This window comes from Geotrypetes seraphini, chromosome 2, assembly GCF_902459505.1.
Source record: "Geotrypetes seraphini chromosome 2, aGeoSer1.1, whole genome shotgun sequence".
NCBI lineage: Eukaryota > Metazoa > Chordata > Amphibia > Gymnophiona > Dermophiidae > Geotrypetes > Geotrypetes seraphini.
The window spans coordinates 270,229,406-270,248,343 of record NC_047085.1 but is presented as its reverse complement, the minus strand read 5'-3'; the positions used below and the strand labels follow the sequence as shown (position 1 = coordinate 270,248,343).

At 42.2% G+C, this 18,938-nt stretch overlaps 1 protein-coding gene across 7 annotated transcripts in view; it reads right to left on the bottom strand.

Annotated features, from left to right (window-relative positions):
* Nucleotides 1–18,938, bottom strand: part of INVS (inversin) — a 519,828-nt gene that overhangs the window by 108,275 nt on the left and 392,615 nt on the right. For all 7 annotated transcript variants that reach the window (XM_033929645.1, XM_033929646.1, XM_033929648.1 and 4 more), the window contains exon 13: nucleotides 9,055–9,267. In XM_033929645.1, coding sequence (XP_033785536.1) covers nucleotides 9,055–9,267 — 213 coding nt within the window. The remainder of the gene's footprint in view (nucleotides 1–9,054; nucleotides 9,268–18,938) is intronic.

The window sequence follows — 18,938 nt, the reverse complement described above, 5'->3', positions numbered from 1 at the left end:
CCGTAAAACATCCAGGTCTGCGTTTCCTTGCGCTTTCACCCCCCACCCCCCCACCCTGCAGCCATGGCTTCTTCTGCCAGAGAGGTCCAATCTTGGACCGGTTCGGCCACATATTTTACTTCCATTACCGTATCATTATTGCGGGAAATGAGCAAGTCCTCTGGCGCTATCACCGTCGTACCCGCGCCCTCCCTAACAAGCGGCAGAACAAACACCCGCCGGTGTTCTTCGCTTCCCACAGTGGGAACACCTCTTAGCCACTTCCACCATGCACAGCGCGCTCCCCCCCCTCGGACAACAGGCCCTGGTCCGACTAAAAAAATTAAACAGTAAATCCTACTCACTTGCTCCTTAATTTAAAAGGCAGAAGGAGTGTTTCCTGCTTGCAGCGCACAACTGTGCCAGCAAACCTCCCTGCCCCTTACCTTCATGGCGGGCGATTTCTAAATTTCCTTCCTATGAGCAACCAGAGCGTTGAAATTGCGTATGGCTACAGGAAAGGTTGTCTCTGATGCAACTTCCGGTTGCATCAGAGATGACCTTTACGGCAGCCACACACAACTTCAACTGCCACCATGTCATTCTCTACTCCTACCCCCTCCCCTTTGTTCTATCCTTCTTTTTTGTTTTCTCTCCTTTACTATACCTTATTGTAGTTCATCCTTAGTCCTTTTGTGCCATGTTGGTCCATTCTGTCTTTGTATGTGATAATATGTATTTTTGTTGTGTACCCCCTGATTTTAAATATTTTGTATAATTGCTTAGTATTACGATAGGCAATATATCAAATAACCATTAATCTTGAAACTTAAAGGAGGAGAGGACGTGCTAAAAGAACAGACTGTGGTGTTATATTGATGTCCAGGGGTTATCATATAAAGTCAGTTTTTCAACATTCTTAATTTGAGGAGAAATCCTGAATAAAGAGATAAGTTTTAAGAAGTGTTTTGAATTTAGAGACTGAAAGCTTAAACCTGAATTCAATAGGAAGAGAATTCCATAGGGTAGATGCTACTACTGTTCTATCCCCATTTTATGTGGGCATTTTCTTAGTTCTTGTATAAATTTATTTTATTTATTTAAAACATTTTTAATCCGCCTTTATGCAAGGTGGCTCATAATATTACATACATATTTCAAGACTTGTACAACATAAAGATCCTCTACATCAGCAAAAATCATAAGATTATACCATCTCAACCTATAAATTACATCTCAACTGTTCATCTAATACATTACTTCAATCAAGCAGCACAAATCTAATAACCTGCAAAAAGAGATGATATTCAGAAAGTAAAAAAATTAACTCAAGAAGCAGAATATTAGCTTAGAAAAGCTTGAACAAACAAATGAGTCTTGAGCAACTTTCTAAACTGCAATAGATTTCTACAAAACTGTAAAGTACCACACATGGATAATTTCCTAAAAGAGAAGTCCATAGGTCATTTTTGAGATGGCTTGGGAATATCCACTGTTTATTCCTTGGATAAGCAGCATAAAATCTGTTTTACTCCTTGGGATCTTGCCAGGTACCCATGACCTGGGTTAGCCAATGTTGGAAACTGGTTACTGGGCTTGATGGACATTTTGTCTGTCCCAATATGGCAATTATTATGTACCCTCACAAAAGCAAGAGGAGGGGCTCAGCAGCCCCAACCCCATACCTCCCACTTCATCAAGAACATCAAGAGTGGCTTGGTGGCCCCAGTGGCGTACCTAGGGTATGTGGCACCCGGGGCCCATCATTTTTTGACACCCCCCCCCCCCATGTAAAAAAATGTTTTGTTTTTTTTTGCAATAACCATGAAATGGAATAAATGGTCAGAATAGAAACAGGCAGTGAAAATTTTCTTTTATTGAACCTCATATATGTAACCATTATTCCAAACATAACAAAACATAAATTATGTCTAAATTGTCATGACATTAGAAGTACATATGGAGTAGTTGCAGGCAGTGGCGTACTTAGGGTATGTGGCACCCAGGGCCCATCATTTTTTGACACCCCCCCCATCTATATGAAAAATATTATTTTTAGTACCAATCTACATATCACACCACAAGAGTGTACCTAGGAAAAGGCTGCATCTTAAACACTGCAGTGAGCACTAGAACACCAACACATACATTGTAAAACTAAACAAGCCAGATCCCGCACAGTCAATTGGTCCTGTAGTCAATGCCAACTGAAAACTATGTCTTTTTCATACACACAGAACAGAGATACACCCTCGCCCAAAATGGAATAATCACAAACTAAAAATAGAAATATGTAGACAAAAGTTAAACTGATCCGCCAAGAAACCAGACCCTGGATACAATGCAACACCACAAAAAACAGTAACACATGTCCTCTAATACAGTGCAAAATATAAAGACAGTAGATGTAAATTTGAAAAAACTGATACATAACAATCACCACTTTATAAATTAACAAATAAAAATAAAACAAATAATGAGATATAAAAAAATACAATTTTATTGGACTAATCCCCATAAGCTCGGTCCCCATCCCCGCAAACCACCTGATTCCATCCACACAAGCCTTGAATTGTTTATATTAAAGTATAAAAAGAAACAATATTCTGTACAATTGTCAATTTATAAATCAGCGTCTTCTCCCCACTCTCTTCCCCATTTCCCTTCAGCATCCTCAGCCCACTCTCTCTCCACTTTCCTTCAGCGCACGCACGTAAAAACAAGCAAGTAATTTTATATCATTTTCATTCTATTCATTCATAGAAATTAAAGTCTAGATAATGCCAGTCACATAACAAAACATGATTTTACAAAAATAATTCCCTGCAGTCAAGCCTGCAAGGATTATTAGATGTCTTTCAGCAGTTCCCCTCCCTCCCTCCCCCTTACCTTTGTGGCCAAGTCAAAATGATCTACCAACAATAAAATTTTAAAAACACAAAGCACGCTGTACGCAGAGAAAATGTTAATTATCATTTATATTCTGCGGGTTTTCAAAGAGGTCAAGGCAGATGACTTTATGCAATGTCACCTCAGTAACAACTATACAAAAATAGACAAATATTCCCCCTCCCTTTTTACTAAACTGCGATAGTGGTTTTTAGCGTAGGGAGCTGCGCTGAATGCCCCACGCTGCTCTCGACGCTCATAGGCTCCCTGCGCTAAAAAACTCTATTGCGGTTTAGTAAAAGGGGGCCATAGTGCAAAATATAGACAGCAGATATAAATTTTCAAAACGGACACATTTTGATCACTAAGTTGAAAATAAAATCATTTTTCCTACTTTTTTGTCTGGTGATTTCATGAGTCTCTGGTCCTTCTTCTGATCCTTCTTCTTTCTCTCTCCCCCTGGCTCCCCTCTTTATTTCTGCCTTTCTTTCTCTCTCCTCCTGGCCCCCCTCTTTCTTTCTGCCTTTCTTTCTCTCCCCCTTGACCCCCCTCTTTATTTCTGCCTTTCTTTCTCTCCCCTTGGTCCCCCTCTTTCTTTCTGCCTTTCTTTCTCTCTCCCCCTGGCCCTCCTCTTTCTTTCTGCCTTTCTTTCTCTCCCCCTTGACCCCCTCTTTATTTCTGCCTTTCTTTCTCTCCCCTTGGTCCCCCTCTTTATTTCTGCCTTTCTTTCTCTCCCCTTGGTCCCCCTCTTTCTTTCTGCCTTTCTTTCTCTCTCCCCCTGGCCCCCCCTCTTTATTTTTTCCTTTCTTTCTCTCTCCCCCTAGCCTGCACAAAGCCATCGTGCCGATTTCTCCACTTCCACGATTCTTTCCCTACCCTCACCCCCAAGCCAGCAGCCGATTTCTCCCTGCTCCTTCCCCGATGTCCTGATGTCCTGAACTTCATCGGGCAGCAGCAGCATTCACAATTCACTGATGTTGCCCGCTTCAGGCCTTCCTCTCTGTCGGGTCCTGTCTTCATGAAAACTGGAAGTAGGCAGGACCCGGCAGAGAACAAGGCCTGAAGCCGGCAACAGCAGCGAATTGTAAACGCTGCTGCTGCCCGAAGAAGGTAATGGAGCACCGAGGCAGTCCGCTTCTCCCCCCTCCCAGCCGAACCCCTGCTGACCCTCCTATCTCCCCCCCCCCCGTGAACCTTTCCGACCTTCCCAGCGAGAGCAGCAAACCTCCTTCGCTGCTTTCTCCTCCCTCTGCCGCGTTACTGATGACGTCATCAGTGATGCGGCAGAGGGAGGATAAAGCCGACGCTACTGGAGGGAGGTTTGCTGCTTTCACTGGGAGGGTCAGAAAGGTTCACTTGGGGGGGGAGAGAGATAGGATGGTCAGCGGGGTTTCGGCTGGGAGAGGGGAGAAGCGGTCTGCCTTGGTGCTCCAAGGCCTGGCGCCATTACCTTTTTCGATAATGGCGCCGATGCTGCTTTCGCTGGGAGGGTAGGAGCGCGATAGGGACCGGGCCAGCTGTGCACCCCCCCTAAGGCGGCACCCGGGATGGACCTCCCCCTCGCCCCCCTTGGTACGCTACTGCCCTGGGGAAACAGCCTGCAACAAGATCGCGCGATGCCAGAGATCTTTGCCTGCTTCGGCTGTTTCCTCCGCCGCGGTCCCGCCCCTCCTCTGACATCAGAGGAGGGGCAGGACCATGGCGGAGGAAACAGTCGAAGCAGGCAAAGATCTCTGGCATCGCGATCTTGCTGCAGGCTGTTTCCAGACGCGACACCCGGCGCAGGGGGGGGTAACTGGACCGGACCGGGAGCACCCCCTCAGGGCTTGGTACCCGGGGCGGACCGCCCCCCCCGCCCCCCCCCTTGGTACGCCACTGGGTGGCCCAAGCATAACAGTTCTTACCCCCAGCAGATATAATGGGACTCGGTGACTCAAAGAAAACAGTTCTCTTTCCCCCTATAAATTGTTTCTAACATCTTCCTCTCCTAATGCACAACTGAACATTGCCTCCTATCCCACGACTCTAATTTTCTCAGGAGCCTCTCATGAGGAACTTTGTCAAAAGCTTTCTGAAAATCTATACTACATCTATATTACATCAACTGGTTCATTTTTATCCACATGTTTAAACACACCTTTAAAGAAATCAAACAAATTTGTGAGGCAAGATCTCCCTTAGCTGAACCCTTGCTGACTCTTTCCCATTAAATGATGTTTGTCTACATGTTCCACAATTTTTTTTTTTATGATTGTTTCCACTATTTTGCCCGGCAGGCTTACCGGTCTGTAATTTCCTGGATCTCCAATGGAACTCTTTTTTTTTTAATCAGCGTAACATTGGCCACCCTCCAATCTATAGGTACTACAGATTGTGACACTATTATTTCTTTACATACTCGGTACTTGCATTACCTATATTAGTATTATATCTATCCATGACTTGCTCTTCTTCATTTATTGTTGTACCGGTGTTTTTAGCTATTATTACTATATCATTTGCTTCTAACACATAAGCACAGTAAAACATTTAGCTAGTTTTAAGATGTGAGGTGACCTTGCCACCTTTCACCTTAAAAAACGGGGAACTATAGGGGGTGATCAGTGTATTATCGACTGTCCCTGAAAGACTTATGCCTTGCCTTACATCTTAGGAGGACTTCTGGCTGTAATCCGAAGGAACTATGTATCCAGTGATATGATATGGATCTATCTCTGGCTCAGTTTGGAGGCATGCAGCTAGCCTTGAACAAGGACAACTGTTTATGCAGTCCCAGACTATTTGGACCCTCGGGGGAGGGGCTTCCTTAATCAAGATAACATCAAGGACATTATTGTGGACATTATTGCAGATTGTCTTATCTACAACAATAGGACACAGACCAATTACCTGTCATGATGGTATCATGATAAGAGATTGTATATAAGATGCACCTGCAAAAGGCATGAGAATGTCAACATCATCATTGTCATAATGACCATGATAGGCACAATAAATCATTACCATCATCTTTTACCTGCTGTTCCAGCTGTTATTGTGAGGAGATGACCTGATATCGACAGACTGAAGTCATATAAATATTTTAAAGTCTGTGATCTCTAACAGCTGAGCTTTTCAAATGGATTTAGCAGGTAAGAGGTGTGTATAATTCCATCTGACTTCTGTTCCTTTCATTATCATCCAAAGTGCTTTCATTAGGGACTTAAATCTGTCCTAAACTTTCCTTCTGCTTATATTTTAATTTTGTACTTTATCTTTGGAAATAAATCTTTTTATTGTTGTTGTTTGCTGTGTGTGGTATATGTGGCTGATCATTGAATAATAGGAGGGAATTCTGATTTTGGGAACTTTAAAATAGACATGTTTTCCTCTAGATTTAGTGGCTTTATTTATGTGTTCATATTGTAACTTCCCTGGGAAAGGGGAGGTTGTCATAGTTGAACCTTCACACAATTCAATGGGAGAACCAGTCCCAACAGTTGCTGTACATACACACTGATTTTTGTATCATAGTGATTAAGAAATTGCATCTTTCAAAATTGCCAGCCCCCTGCTCAACTTCTAATCAAGCTTGCACTCTTATACATATCATAGCAAAAACCCCAAGACAAAATATATTTAAAAGACACCAGCTGCACCCCTAGGTTTTATACTGTCCCCAAAATTCACAAATCTGTGGTCAATCCCCCTGGACGTCCTATCGTCTCCCTCAGAGGGACTGTGTTAGAACCTTTGTATAAATTCATTGATTACTTTTTGAAACCTGAGATAATGAAGGCCAGATCCTATGTTCAAGATACAACCTATTTTTTGCGGATTATTCAACAAACCACGATGCAGCCTACCGATTTGCTGGTGACTATGGACTTGGAAGCTCTTTATAGTAACATTCTTCAGTGTGAAGCCCTGGACATAATTGACAGTACTCTTCAAACAGCGTGTAGCTCTCATAGAGTATCCAAACAATTTCTCTTTCAACTAGATCAGCTGGTACTGCAAAAGAATTATTTTGAGTTTGAGGGCAAATTTTTTCTCCAGAAACACGGAGTGGCTATGGGGACAGCTATGGCCTATAGTGTGGCCAATCTTTATGTCACTCATTTTGAGGATCGACACCTATACACTTCCCTCTGGATGACCCATATTCGTTTATGGGTCAGATACATCAACGATGTATTTCTAATATGGAGTTCCACAGAACAAGTCTTATTTGAGTTCCGGGACTGGTTGAATTCTGTGGACCCTAATCTCAAGTTTATCATGTCTTTCCATATGCAGTCTATTACTTATCTTGATGCCCGGGTTACTAAGCAAGACACGGGGCTAGTAACCACGGTATTCCTTAAGGACACCGATTGGAATACGTATCTTCATTTTTCCAGTTGTCATCCTACTAAATTGAAGCAGGCCTTACCCATCAGCCAGTTTTTGAGGCTTCGCAGGATCTGTACATCCACTATTGAATTTAAGAGACAGGCCAGTGCTATGTGGCATCGTTTTGCTCAAAGTGGTTACCATGAATGGGTTATCAAACAAGCTTACACTCGTGCAAAACATGCTAATCCTAGTCTGTTCTTACAACTGACCAGTAGGCCCCCGATGGAGAAACAGGTTTGTGTCCTTACCTATTCTGATCGTACTGTGGAGGTGGCCAATGTCATCAAAAAATTCTGGGGCATTTTGGCAATGCATGATGTTTTTAAGGATGGTCCATGCATTGCTTTTTCTAGACCCAAAAACCTGTCAAACATGCTTACTTCTCAAGCAGTTCCTCAAACCTATAATCAACTTGGGGGCCATGGTCCATGTGGCACGTGTCAGATGTGTGCCATGTCTCTGCAACTGGATTGCTGGACTCATTCCATTAACCCCAAAAGCTATCGTTTGAGAGCTTATACTACTTGTGTGTCATCTTGGGTCATAAATATTATCATCTGTCCCTGTCAAAAAATCTACGTAGGGCGCACAAGCAGACAGATCAGGACTCGGCTGGTAGAGCATAAAAGTAAAATCAATACTGCTACCCTGACCGCCCCTATGGTGAATCACTGCTTGGAGGTTCAACATGTGTTCACTCAATTAAGTTGATTTCTGATTGAGCAAATTCCTTCAAATTTCCATGGTGATCGGAGTGCTAGGATCCAACTGAGAGAACAATTTTGGATATTTGAGCAGCAGGCTGTGAAACCTCTAGGGCTCAATGACATGATAGAATGGAACTCTATTATTTAACTGCACAGTTTTTTTCATTTTGTAATTATTTCTGTGTTTATGCACTGGGGGCGGTGTTTCCCCTCCTCTCCAGGCCCTGTTAGGGTTTATACCTTGTGAATGCTGTTGTAAGCTCTAATGTGATTATGCTGCTAATTACCTGAGAATTTAAAGTTGTTGCTGTGTCTCCAGTTCCTCTCCCTTTTTGCCTTGCCTGCCTGGAATTACTCTGAGCTATAGTCGTGTTGGCCTGTTCGGTTCCTGAGGAAGGGGCTATTGCCCTGAAACCCTGCTGGGTCAAGCCGTGTTGAAAGAGGACTGCACCTTAACTTTGGTCTTTGATCCAAAAACAGCTGGACTCTCCGTGCTACTATTTGACTATAGCACCTTTATTCAGCTAAGTAACTGGAGGGACAAGTGACTAATTTTTTCATTCTCTGTTCAGTCCAGTGGGTTAGGCATTCGGGGCATTGCAGGACAGTGAACTTTTTGCCTTCCACTTTTATATATATTTATTAATTGCACATTGTTTGCACTTGACTTGCACTTTAAAGCACACAGAAGCACCCAGATGATGGTGTGCGGCTGGCAGTAAGTGGTAATCTCTGCTCAGTGTTTGCTAGCTTTGCTATTCTAAGCACTAGAGCTGCTCTTTGAGTCGCTCTTTAAAGCTTTTAAACTCATGCTGAAGGTGCTCCTCATCTTAAAAATTTAGATTTGAGGTTTATATATTTTTGGTGGAGTCTAGGGAGTTAACTTTCCTGCAATGCCCTAGGGCATGCCCAACTCTTATACATACCAACAGACAAACATGCATGCACATACACAAACATAAACACACACCAGCAAATCCACCCCCTCCAAACACACACACACACATGCATTTAGTTGCAAGAGGGGGTTTGAAAGAATTCCATGAGATATGCTCTGCATACTTCCCCACTTGTTTTACCAGTAGTTAAGAGTCACACTTACTTTGCAGCAGCATCCTTTCTCAACTGTTCATGCTTCATTAGAAGATTTTTTCTTTCTTTAAATGCCTTTCGCACTTTGTATCCCTTATAAACAGCCTGGATTTTTGAAGCTGCAATGTCTTGTATGGCAGCTATAGACAAAGCACCATGCTCTAGCATAAATTGAATCACCTCATGGTGTTCTCCGAGCAGCGCATAATCAAGAGGAGTGTATCTAAAACAAAGAGAAAAAGAGATTAGGTTCTTATCTTGATAATATATTTTCCAGTAGATAGGAATGGCATGCTGAACCTTAGGGTACTCTGTTCATTCTCATGAGCATACTGTAGAAAGATGTCAATCACAGCTTTTGAAACCTCTTCCTTCTCCTAGGAGTCCGCTGCCTGGAGTTCACTTCAAAGCTTGCTAGAACACTAGAGTCAAAGACAGGAGAAGGAAGGATATGGGGAACTCCCCAAAACCAAGGTTCCTTCTGATCCACTCATATAACATTATAACAGTAAATAATTAAACTGTAGTGTATAAATGAATGAACATTACCATTGCACAGTAAAACACATCAAATAAAAGAAACAATATTATCCATTTGGGAACAAATGACCTGGCCAACAGTTCCCCACTTGCAGCTCAGAAAGCGTTTCGGGAGCTAGGGGAGAGCTTAAAACCTTTTGTAAACTCTGATAGGACAGGAAAACAATTTTTTGAGATGTTTAGTAAAATTAATTTTTAAAGAAGTTTAGTAGGTTGTCCTGTAGCATATCATCTGCTGGTGGTAGTACTTGTAACTGTTTTTATATTAAACAAGAGAATAATTTCTCCAGGATCCCTCTGCAGTCTGGAGCTGGCATTTTTAAGAGGCAAAGACTGGAGTAGTACCAGGGTTGATATAGATGCTGAGGTGTACAGTTTGTACTTCAGGAAGCTGTAGGAATTACAGATTGAATCCTGTAATTTAGACTATTCTTCTATAGGATGTGAATCAAAATCAAAGGGAAAGGCTGCACAAGTGTGGATGGATCAAAATGTTGACACTTTCTGATAACTGGATGAGGAGAAAGAGGGCCTTAAGAGGTAATGGAAGTATGCAGCTGAAACAAGGCGTTCGACAAGGTTCTGCATGAATGACTACTTCAGAAAAATGACAGCCATGGAATAGAGGATGAAATACTCACGTGGATTAAAAACTGGCTAGCGGATAGAAAACAGAGAGTGGGGGGTAAATGGACAATACTCAGACTGGAAGAACATCACCAGTGGAGTGCCGCAGGGCTCGGTGCTTGGACCCATACTCTTCAATATATTCATAAACGATCTGGAAATGGGTACGACGAGTGAGGTGATCAAATTTGCGGACGATTCAAAGTTATTCAGAGTAGTGAAGACGCAGGGGGATTATGAAGATCTGCAACGCGATCTGCAATGCTCAAGCAATTGACATCAACATGGCAAATGAGGTTCAATGTGGATAAGTGTAAGGTAATGCATGTCAGTATCAAAAATCCCATACACGAATACAAAAGATGTCCAGGGCGGTACTTGGAGAGACCCCCCCAGGAAAGAGACTTGGGAATACTGGTCAACAGTCGATGAAGCCGTCCGGTAGCGGCGAAAAGGGCAAACAGAATGCTAGTAATGATTAAGAAGGAGATCACGAACAGATTGGAGAAGGTTATCATGCTGCTGTACGGGGCCATGGTACGCCCTCACCTGGAATACTGCATCCAGCACTGGTCACCGTACATGACGAAGGACACGGTATTACTCGAAAGAGTCCAGAGAAGAGCGACTAAAATGGTTAAGGGGTAGGAGGAGTTGCCGTACAGTGAGAGATTAGAGAAGCTGGGCCTATTCTCCCTTGAAAAGAGGAGACCGAGAGGTGACATGATCGAAACATTCAAGATAATGAAGGGAATAGACTTAGTAGATAAAGACACATTGTTCACACTCTCCAAGGTAGAGCGAATGAGAGGGCACTCTCTAAAGTTAAAAGAGGATAGATTCTGTACAAACTTAAGGAAGTTCTTCTTTACCCAGAGAGTTGTAGAGAACTGGAATGCTCTTCTGGAGTCTGTTATAAGGGAAAATACCCTCCAGGGATTCAAGACAAGGTTGGACGAGTTTCTGCTGAACCAGAATGAATGCAGGTAGGGCTGGTCTCAGTTAGGGCACTGGTCTTTGACCTGGGGGCCGCTGCGTAAGCGGACTGCTGGGCGTGATGGACCGCTGGTCTGACCCAGCAGCAGCAATTCTTATGTTCTTATGTAAAGACTGTAGCTTTCTCAGAAGTACTGTCTACATATGGAAAAGGAGGGGAAAGAGTTAAAAACACAGAGGACTTCAATAGGTGGCTCAAAGCCTTGTGTCATCAAGAAGGCTTTAGGTACATAGGAGGATGGAGAAATACATGGAAGAACAAGAAGCTGTATTGTACTGATGAGCTACATATTACTACAGCAGAAAAAAGAATCCTCACAGAGAAATTTAGATGATATGTTTCTAGGCATTTAAACTAGAAGGTGGGGGTGGCATATGTATGAAGGACAATTATAGACGCCACCACAAGCAAAAGACAAGATAGGATGGTAGTAAAGATTGCAACATAAACAATATTAGCAACTCACTTCTTAGCACTGCAACGGGAAGCGAAACAAAACAAAAAACTATATAGAAAAGGAGATTACTACTGAAAAATAGCTAGAAAGCAATAACCACAAACACTTGCAGTCTAAGCAACAAAATTCATGATCTGCAAGCTCTGATGTTAGAGGCAGACCTGAATATTGTTGCTATCACAGAGACATGGTTCAGTGAATCCCATGAACAGGATGCAAACATATCGGGATATCATCTTTTTAGGAAGGACAGAGATGGTCAAAAGGTGGAGGAGTAGCTCTCTATGTAAAGATCGATATCCAAGCTACTGAAATGCAAGGGACCTGGGGAGAGGAAGAAGCAATATGGATAGCTTTGAAAAGAGAAGATGGAACTTCTATCTACATGGGTGTAGTCTCAAGACCTCCGACTCAATTGTAGCAATTTGATAAAGATTTGATTGCGGATATCCAAAAATTTGGAAAGAAAAAGGAGGTGCTGCTGTTGGGAGATTTCAACCTGCTGGATGCGGACTGGAAAGTTCCATCTGTGGAATCGGAAAGAAGTACTACTGTAGGGAGATTCTGGATACCTTTCAAGAGGCTCTGCTCAGACAAATTGTAGGGATAGTTCCGTATTCACATCTGTGGGTTAGGCCTCTATGATGTCACCAAGCCTGAACCATTCTCAAGATATCTTTCTGCTGAGCACATGAAACTTTCCAGCATGAATTTTGCAAGAAGAAAGAAGTATACAGCTTTGCTGTTTCTGCCTGATGCATTATGGGTATGAACCAGAATGTTATACTATACAAGGACGTTCATCTGTGCTTTAATAATAGGACAGTGTGAATCTTGAAGAAATTATCCTGTTCTTATCTGTCTAACGGCCCTGGGTCTTCCAGCCTATATGATACTTTTCTACAGAAAGGCTATTCATCCAAGTCTGTTTCTGGATTGGTCCGAGGAGGTCATCTGATGAGATACAAGAAAGACGGCTAATTAATTAATTAGTTAGTCTGTGATAAGGTCCGGGGAAGCTCAGATCTGCTCACAGATGTTCTATATGTAAACTTTTTCTTTCAATAATTAGACCTGTAAGATACCTCGTGTGACTCTCTGCCTAAGAGAGAGAAATTCAGACATTTATAACGGCTCTGAACTCGGCACGGAACGGGACTTATTTGCAGATGATTTATAGCCTCATCAAGGATTGTCAACACGTGTGCCTTTAACAACCGGATTCCTGACGTCTACCAAAGCTGCCAAGAAGTTTTTCCTTCCACCTAATTTCGTCTGAGAGGCTAATCTTAAGGTGAGATTACGGAATTTACACTCTTATCAGCGGGGTTAGATAAGGATCACTTGTGATAAAGGATAAGGGTTGAAAAGATTCATTGGTGATAATATAATCATTTGCTAATCAGGGATTATTATTATAAGGAATTGTGTAGTGTGTGTTTAACAAGTAAAATTACTCAATTGTCTAACAATTAGATTGTGATAATTATGTACTGGGTTTCATTTGTGTAATCAGATATAACAATACTTAGATTCTGCAGCTGGCTTGTGAATTATATTTTTCTATTTTCATAATAAAGATATTTCTCACTAGCCTGGGTTTTGTGTCGTATAATTAGACCATGATATTTGGACTTGAATAAGAGGTTATGGTTTTCCCTAGACAACTTAACAGAGACGTAACGTGTTTATAATACTGCTAAGTGAACCATAAATCCTTCTACAAAATGGTAATTGAACCCACGAGGGAAAAAGCGATATTGGATCTGGTCCTCACAAATCGGGAGAGTATCTCTAATGTTCGAGTTGGTGCCCACCTCGGAAGTAGCGATCATCAAACGGTTTGGTTTGATATATCAGCTAAAGTGGAGAGCGGCTGAACAAAACTTAAAGTCCTAGATTTCAAACGTACAGACTTTATGACCATCTCTGTCCTTCCTAAAAAGATTATATCCCGGTATGTTTGCATCCCATCCATGTGATTCACTGAACCATGTCTTTGTGATAGCAACAATATCTATTAGAGGCAGATCTAGATATTGTTGCTATCACAGAGACATGGTTCAGTGAATCACATGGATGGGATGCTAACATACCGGGATATAATCTTTTTAGGAAGGACAGAGATGGTCATAAAGGTGGAGGAGTAGCTCTCTATGTAAAGATCAATATCCAAGCGACCGAAATGCAAGGGACCTGGGGAGAGGAAGAAGCGATATGGATTGCTCTGAAAAGAGAAGATGGAACTTCTATCTACGTGGGTGTAGTCTACAGACCTCCGACTTAATCGCAGCAAATTGATAAGGATCTGATTGTGGATATCCAAAAGTTTGGAAGGAAAGAGGAGGTTCTGCTGTTGGGAGATTTCAACCTGCCAGATGCGGACTGGAATGTTCCGTCTGCAGAATCGGAAAGAAGTAGGGAGATTGTGGATGCCTTTCAAGAGCTCTGCTCAGACAAATGGTGACGGAACCCACAAGGGAAAAAGCGATATTGGATCTGGTCCTCACAAATGGAGAGAGTATCTCTAATGTTCGAGTGGGTGCTCCCCTGGGTAGTAGCGATCATCAAACGGTTTGGTTTGATATAACGGCTAAAGTGGAGAGCGGCCGCACGATACTTAAAGTCCTAGATTTCAAAAGTACGGACTTTAATGCAATGGGAAAGTACCTGAAGAAAGAGCTGATAGGATGGGAGGACATAAGAGAAGTGGAAAGACAGTGGTCTAAGCCGAAAGGAGCGATAAAAATGGCTATGGACCTTTATGTGAAGAAAATCAATAAAAACAAGAGAAAAAGGAAGCCAATATGGTTCTCCAACCTAGTGGCTGAGAAAATAAAGGCGAAAGAGTTGGCGTTCATGAAATATTAAAAAACCCAAGAAGAGGAGAGCAGAAAGGACTACAGGGTGAAACTGAAAGAAGCCAAGAGAGAGATACGTTTGGCGAAGGCACAGGCGGAAGAACAAATGGCTAAAAATGTAAAAAAGGGAGATAAAAATTTTTTCAGATATATTAGTGAAAGGAGGAAGATAAAAAATGGAATTGCTAGGCTAAAAGATGCTGGGAACAAATATGTGGAGAGTGATGAGGAGAAAGCAAATGTGCTAAACAAATACTTCTGTTCTGTGTTCACAGAAGAAAATCCTGGAGAAGGACCGAGATTGTCTGGCAAAGTTACACGAGAAAATGGAGTAGATTCTGCGCCGTTCACGGAGGAGGGTGTTTATGAGCAACTTGAAAAACTGAAGGTGGACAAAGCGATGGGACCAGACGGGATCCATCCCAGGATACTAAGGGAGCTCAGAGAGGTTCTGGCGAGTCCTATTAAAGACTTGTTCAACAAATCTCTGGAGACGGGAGTGATTCCTGGGGATTGGAGGAGAGCGGATGTGGTCCCTATTCATAAAAGTGGTCACAGGGATGAAGCAGGAAACTACAGGCCGGTGAGCCTCACTTCAGTTGTTGGAAAAATAATGGAAGTGTTGCTGAAAGAAAGGATAGTGTACTTCCTTGAATCTAATGGGTTAAAGGATCAGAGGCAACATAGCTTTACAAAAGGTAAATAGTGCCAAACGTACCTGATTGAATTTTTTGATTGGGTGACCAGAGAGCTGGATCGAGGACATATTCTAGATGTAATTTACTTGGATTTCAGCAAAGCCTTTGATACAGTTCCTCATAGGAGGCTGTTGAACAAACTTGAAGGGCTGAAGATAGGACCCAAAGTGGTGAACTGGGTCAGAAACTGGCTGTCGGACAGACGCCAGAGGGTGGTGGTTAATGGAAGTCGCTCGAAGGAAGGAAAGGTGACTAGTGGAGTCCCTCAGGGTTCGGTGCTGGGGCCAATCCTGTTCAATATGTAGGTGAGTGACATTGCTGAAGGGTTAGAAGGAAAAGTGTGCCTTTTTGCAGATGATACCAAGATTTGTAACAGAGTAGACACCGAAGAGGGAGTGGAAAATATGAAAAAGGATCTGCAAAAGTTAGAGGAATGGTCTAATGCCTGGCAACTAAAATTCAATGCAAAGAAATGCAGAGTAATGCATTTGGGGATTAATAATAGGAAGGAACCGTATATGCTGGGAGGAGAGAAGCTGATATGCACGGACGGGGAGAGGGACCTTGGGGTGATAGTGTCCGAAGATCTAAAGGCGAAAAAACAGTGTGACAAGGCAGTGGCTGCTGCCAGAAGGATGCTGGGCTGTATAAAGAGAGGTGTAGTCAGTAGAAGGAAGAAGGTGTTGATGCCCCTGTACAGGTCATTGGTGAGGCCCCACTTGGAATATTGTGTTCAGTTTTGGAGACCGTATCTGGCGAAAGACGTAAGAAGACTTGAGGTGGTCCAGAGGAGGGCGACGAAAATGATAGGAGGCTTGCGCCAGAAGACGTATGAGGAGAGACTGGAAGCCCTGAATATGTATACCCTAGAGGAAAGGAGAGACAGGGGAGATATGATTCAGACGTTCAAATACTTGAAGGGTATTAACGTAGAACAAAATCTTTTCCAGAGAAAGGAAAATGGTAAAACCAGAGGACATAATTTGAGGTTGAGGGGTGGTAGATTCAGGGGCAATGTTAGGAAATTCTACTTTACAGAGAGGGTAGTGGATGCCTGGAATGCGCTCCCGAGAAAGGTGGTGGAGAGTAAAACTGTGACTGAGTTCAAAGAAGCATGGGATGAACACAGAAGATTTAGAATCAGAAAATAATATTAAATATTGAACTAGGCCAGTTACTGGGCAGACTTGTACAGTCTGTGTCTGTGTATGGCTGTTTGGTGGAGGATGGGCAGGGGAGGGCTTCAACGGCTGGGAGGGTGTAGATGGGCTGGAGTAAGTCCTAACAGAGATTTTGGCAGTTGGAACCCAAGCACAGTACCGGGTAAAGCTTTGGATTCTTGCCCAGAAATAGCTAAGAAGAAAAAAATTTTAAAAAAAATTTAAATTGAATCAGGTTGGGCAGACTGGATGGACCATTCGGGTCTTTATCTGCCGTCATCTACTATGTTACTATGTTACTAAAATGGGAGAGTACCTGAAAAAAGAGCTGTTAGGATGGGAGGACATAAGAGAAGTGGAAAAACAGTGGTCTAAGCTTAAAGGAGCGATAAAAATGGCTACGGACCTTTATGTGAAGAAAATTAATAAAAACAAGAGAAAAAGGAAACCAATAAAGGCAAAAGAGTTGGCGTTCCAGAAATATATAAAAAATCCAAGAGGAGTACAGAAAGGACTACCAGGTGAAACTGAAAGAAGGCAAGAGAGAGATATGTCTGGCGAAAGTGCAGACAAAAGAACAAATGGCTAAAAATGTAAAAAAGTGAGACAAGAAACTGCAGACTGATATGTACAAGATGCAGGCAATGTTTATTTTACCCAATATTAAATGCGGTAACCAATACCACCATTTTACAAACCAAAAGACCCAACATGGTCCGTGTTTCAGAAAACACGCCTTCTTCAGGGGTCCATTGTAAATAAGGTAAACAATAAACCACAATTTAAAATGGATAAAAAACAACTGCCTGTGTGTGCAGTGGATCGACGATGCAGCGCCAAGTAGTTGGACAATTACTCTGCGCTGCATCGTCGATCCACTGCACACACAGGCCGTGTTGGGTCTTTTGGTTTGTAAAAAGGTGGTATTGGTTACTGCATTTAATATTGGGTAAAATAAACATTGCCTGCATCTTGTACATATCAGTCTGCAGTTTCTTTTTTGTTTTTTGCTTGCTGTTTTTATATTGCAGACACTGTTGGGTTTCTTTTGTTGCTTAAAAAGTGAGACAAAACTTTTTTTCAGATGTATTAGAGATTACCTTTGGAATTATAATGTATATTCTTTATACTATTCATAACTGACATATATGTCAATAAATCTTCCTTTGCCCCAGATACATTGGATAGATTGTGAGATCACTGGGACAGATAGAAAAAAATGACTGAGGGCTCTTTTTACAAAGGTGCACTAGCGTTTTTAGCGCACGCACTGGATTAGCACGCGCTGTAGCGGGTGCTACTCAAAAAATTACCTCCTGCTGAAGAGGAGGCAGTAGCTCGCACTAAAATCACTAGCGCGCCTTTGTAAAAGGAGCCCTGAGAGTACCTGAATGTAAACCACTTTCCCATGTCAGGCAGGGGTAAAGATCTGGAACAATTACTTATGCTCACTAATACTTATGGGGAATTTAGGAGACACCTAAAAACATATCTGTTCCTGAAGTATTTAGGTAACTGATCTGTACAATCTTATTCCACCATAGCTGATTTCTAGAGCTGTTAATCATTAACTTTTAACTTTGTTAACTCTATTCAATTTGTAACAACTTTTAATCATTGTAAACCACATAGAACTTCACGGTCCTGTGGTATATAAACTGTTATAATTATTATTATTATTAGAAAACCTCCATTGATAGATAGTACCGTGTTTCCCCGATGGTAAGACACTGTCTTATTTTTTTTGGAAGGCCAAAATATGCTCTAGGGCTTATTTTCGGGGAGATGCCTTATTTACCCATGAAGAAGACTACAGTACACAGTTAATGTTGAAAAAAAACAGAATTTTATTACCTGTATTGGATGTTCTGGCCGTGAACAAACTCCTGCAGTCTCCGTTAGGGAGGGATGAGGGAAGCTGCCTGTGTTTCCTTGCGCGGAGTCACGTGCGCGCGCTGCAGTCCTGTCACTTCCTCCTCTTCACTTCATGACGAGGCGCGGCACGCAGCCATGGAGGCAAATACGGTAGACGGAGGGACCACACGGAGTCACCCACCGTACCACCTGATTCGGGTAAGCGCAGGTATCGGTGGGTGGCTTATTTGCGGGGGGGTGCCTTATTTTACATTTTTTTCTAAAAAGGGGGGGCTGTCTTATTTGATGGCCCTGCCTTATCATCGTTGAAACACGGTATATAAATAAGTCAGAAAGGGCTAAGTTTGTCCTGTATCTGGTAAAACTTTGACCTCAACGCAACTAGAAATTTTGAAAGGGGTCACAGAAACAGATAAAGGAAGAGTGTGAAGTATTACAGTTACATAGATTGTGAGCCCATTAGGGACAGAGAAAGTACCTGCATATAATATATGTAAATTGCTTTGATTGTACCACAGAGAGGCTGTATATCAAATCTCATTATCCTTTCAGAGGTGGAACAGTCTTCCTTTAAAATTTTATGAAAAATATACAAATTCAGGTTTCTTATTTGTAAAGACCTACTTTTTAATGTTATTCCTGATATTTTATTTCTTTGTGCAATAATTTTTTAAGTAAT